Source organism: Arachis hypogaea, chromosome 14 (genome assembly GCF_003086295.3).
Source record: "Arachis hypogaea cultivar Tifrunner chromosome 14, arahy.Tifrunner.gnm2.J5K5, whole genome shotgun sequence".
In the NCBI taxonomy this organism is placed as follows: Eukaryota; Viridiplantae; Streptophyta; class Magnoliopsida; order Fabales; family Fabaceae; genus Arachis; species Arachis hypogaea.
Window position 1 is genome coordinate 138,314,548 of NC_092049.1, and position 3,680 is coordinate 138,318,227.

Genomic DNA, 3,680 nt, shown 5'->3' on the forward strand with positions numbered 1-3,680 from the left:
AATAACTATATTTACAAGTTTCGAACTTGAACCTTACTTAAGCTATATTAAATCACTTACCACTTTTGACCAATGTTTATATTTTTTATCCTAGTGAAAAATTTTCTATGTTTCAATATTTTATATATTTATACCCAAAATGACAGTTAGGTTAACCCGGAAAATGTGGTTGAAAGGAATTGGCTAATCTTCCTTTAATTAAATGTCGATAGTTTGATCATTATTTTATAAAGAGTTATACTAAGTAATTAATAACTTTTTTTGAACATGATTAATCACTAATTAAATTAAAACATATTATACCTTTAAATTACCCACTTAAATCTTAATATTAGAATAACCATATGCACATCTAATGAAATGAACATTCAATATATCTATCGTTCACATTGTTTAGTATTTTCATTGTCTACCTATACTTTTTCTTTAAAAAATATAGAGAAATTTAAAATTCTACAGTCAATTATCCTGATTTTCGAGGTACTTACCAATCAACAAAGTATTAATAATTTTTAGCCAAAGTCATAAGATTTGGGATCTTATCTAGTATCCACCATGTGCCAATGATATTAAAAACCGTGTAGGAAATTAGCTTTAAAATGGATTTTTACTCAATTATTTTCATGTAAAGTGGATAAATAAAATTTTTTAGATGATTTGATATAAAGAAAATTATTTGTGAGTTTTTGCGGTTTAAAATATATAACAAATATTTAATTGTGTGTAAGTGTAACAAATACAATTCGGACATAAAATATACATACATCTTGTAATATAGTGAAAAATATCATTTATTAACCCACCATACACTTTTCCAGTTTTTCTTCAAGTTATTATTATTTTTACTTATTGATAAAGTAATAATATCATTCTCATTCCTTGACCCAATTGATGAACTCATTGAGATTCTTATCACCTTCAACTTTGTTCTTGATCATCATTTCCTTGAGTTTCAACGATCTCTCTTTGATTCCTTCATCTTCAAATAACATTTCCACTTTCTTCTTTATCTCTTCCCTTGATACCAATCCATTTTCATCCTTCTCAAATTCAATCCCAACTTTCCACACATCACAAATATATGTCTTATTAATGATTTGGTCACTACAAAAAGGCCAACACAAAAAAGGGACACCGCAACACACACCTTCCATAGTCGAATTCCAACCACAATGACTAACAAAACAAGCTATTGAAGGGTGACTCAAAACTTTCTTCTTTTGCATCACCCAACCAACAATTTTACCTTTATTTCCCTTAAAATTTTCCGGGTATAATAATGGGTTATTATTATTATTCTTGTTAATAACCCAAAGAAAAGGCTTGTTAAGAAAATCAAGTCCAAGAGCGAGTTCCTTGAATTGTTCCTTACTAGGTGATACCATGCTACCAAATGAAATGTATACAACGGATTTTGGTGGTTGCTGATCCAACCATTCTTGGCATGTTTTTTCTTCACTTTTGTTGTAATTAGTTGCAATCAATGGACCTATTGGTACGAGATTTGGTGATATGGAAAAGGGTCCTGGCTCAAGATCAATGGTTGTGTTGCAAAGCCACCATTTTGCTAGCTTTAGGGTTTGAATCTCTTGCTTCATGTGATGGAAGTAGAAAGTGTTATCCAAACAGTACCATGGCATGGCACTTGCATCTATCATAGGCATGTTTGAGGACAACTCAATTTTCTCATGTTCTTTGCTTGGGAGTCCTGATGAAATTCCAAAAGAGATAATTAACTATAGAGAAAATGATAAATAGGTTCCTGACCTTTTGTCTCGCAGACATTTTTGTCTCTAACAATTGAAAAATACTTTTAAGTTCCTGACCTTCATAAAACTTGGACGGATCAGTCCCTCCGTCCAAATGCCTCCGTCAGGGACTGATCGTCCAAATGCCCCCGTCAGAGACTGATCCGTCCAAGTTTTGTGAAGGTCAGGGATTTAAAATTATTTTTCAATGGTTAAGGACGAAAATGTCTGCAAAACAAAAGGTCAGTGACCTATTTATCCTTTTCTCTTAACTATATATAGAAGATATAATTGTTTGGGAATTATATTTATAAATATATTTAGATATTTCTAGGCACTTTTTCTATAAATTCTTAAAAAATAAATCATACTCAACTTTTATGGGATTTATTAAAATTTAACTAAATTCTTTTCTATTTTAAAATATACATGAATATTTTCTTTGAATTTTATTTATATAATATTGTATTTTGAGTATTACACTGAATAAAGATAAATGTCATACATACATGCAGAAAAATAAATGAGAGTCATAATAAATTTTATTAAATAAAATATATCTTTCGACTTTTATTTATATGTTATAAACTACATAAATAAACGCAGACTATATTGATAAGTTAAATAGAAAATGGATTAGATTAAGGGATTTCTTGCTTTAAAAACACACAAAACTTTCTCTTCATGAATAGTACATATTATATGAAAATGAATATTTATGAATGAGTTTTACATTTTCAAGTGATTAAATTAACATAATCAAGTAAAATATATTTCTTACCATTTTGAGAATCTATAATTCCCTCATCAATAAGCCTCTGCATGGAATCAAAGGAGGCCAAGGAAGTTGCTGAGGCAGGCCAGAACAAAGCCCCTTTGAGGCCCAAATTGAGAGCAACTTGCAAGGCCCAACCCATGTTCTTAGTGACAATAACACAAGTAATCTTGTTATCACTATCCATAGCATTCACATCTTCTATGAGCTTTGGAAGCATAGCTACCATTGTGGTTTTTATGGACAATATAACCTTGGGCTGATCACTTCCATCATCTTCAGGGCCCAACCCATCTGGTAGGGACACCACCCTCATTTGTGATTTTACAAATTTACCCTCACTTGCAGCCCTATTCACCCTATTGAAGTTGTCATCTGAGGTCAAGAAAGTGATTTTGTACCCATTTCTGGCCAAAACTTGACAAAATTGAAAAAGGGGACTAATATGTCCTAGGATTGGGTATGGTATTGCTAGAAAATGTGGTATCCCCATGCCTCTTAGATAATGAATCAATAAAAAATTGCAAAGAACAAGTTTTGTGTGTGTATGTTTAGAATAATTGTTGATTTGTTATTATATAAAGGATTCACACATTGAATCTGCCAAATGCCAATATTGATGGACAATTTGTATCTTGTCAAGTCAAAATAACGTATGCTCTAGGTTTGATTTAAGAAAAAGTTATTCGGCATATTTCAAGTCATAACGTATGTACTGGATTTGATTTTAAAAGCTATTTCGTAATGAGAAATGTTATTTGTACACCAAAATCAGCCACTAAAATCAGCCACTAATGTATTTATACATATATAGTTTAATTTATTTTTAATGTATATTTTATATCGGTGGCTGATTTTGGTGACTGATTTTAGTATACACGTAACATAAGCCCATGGTAATTGGTACATGAAGAATGTCCTTAGAGAAACTTTCCAAAAGAAAATTTCTAGAGAATAGTCCTATATTTAGATGTCTAAGAAAATTATAAGAAAAACTGCTTTAATTGACCAATAAGTTTTAAGCTCATATATTGTCAATAATTCTATTTTTCATCATTATTTTCTTTACAAAAAGAAGAAAGCATATATACTTGCTTAACGTAACTCATAAAATAAAGCTAACATGACTGAATATTCATGGATGGTCATAGAGTGAG

At 30.5% G+C, this 3,680-nt stretch overlaps 1 protein-coding gene across 1 annotated transcript; it reads right to left on the reverse strand.

The window, feature by feature from the left end:
• Window positions 1-775: 775 nt before the first annotated feature.
• LOC112740685 (UDP-glycosyltransferase 83A1-like) lies at window positions 776-3,070 on the reverse strand. Its single transcript, XM_025789282.3, has 2 exons — window positions 2,530-3,070; window positions 776-1,708 (listed from the first exon to the last, which is right to left on the reverse strand). The coding sequence occupies exons 1-2, from the start codon at window positions 3,014-3,016 to the stop codon at window positions 873-875; spliced, it is 1,323 nt and encodes a 440-aa protein (XP_025645067.1). The 5' UTR covers window positions 3,017-3,070; the 3' UTR covers window positions 776-872.
• Between the last annotated feature and the right edge of the window lie 610 nt (window positions 3,071-3,680).

Coding starts and splice junctions, on each gene's coding strand:
- LOC112740685 (XM_025789282.3), bottom strand. CDS start 3,016: ATGGGGATACCACATTTTCTAGCAATACCATACCCAATCCTAGGACAT. Junction 1,709..2,529: donor AATTATAGATTCTCAAAATG/GTAAGAAATATA, acceptor GAATTTCATCAG/GACTCCCAAGCAAAGAACAT.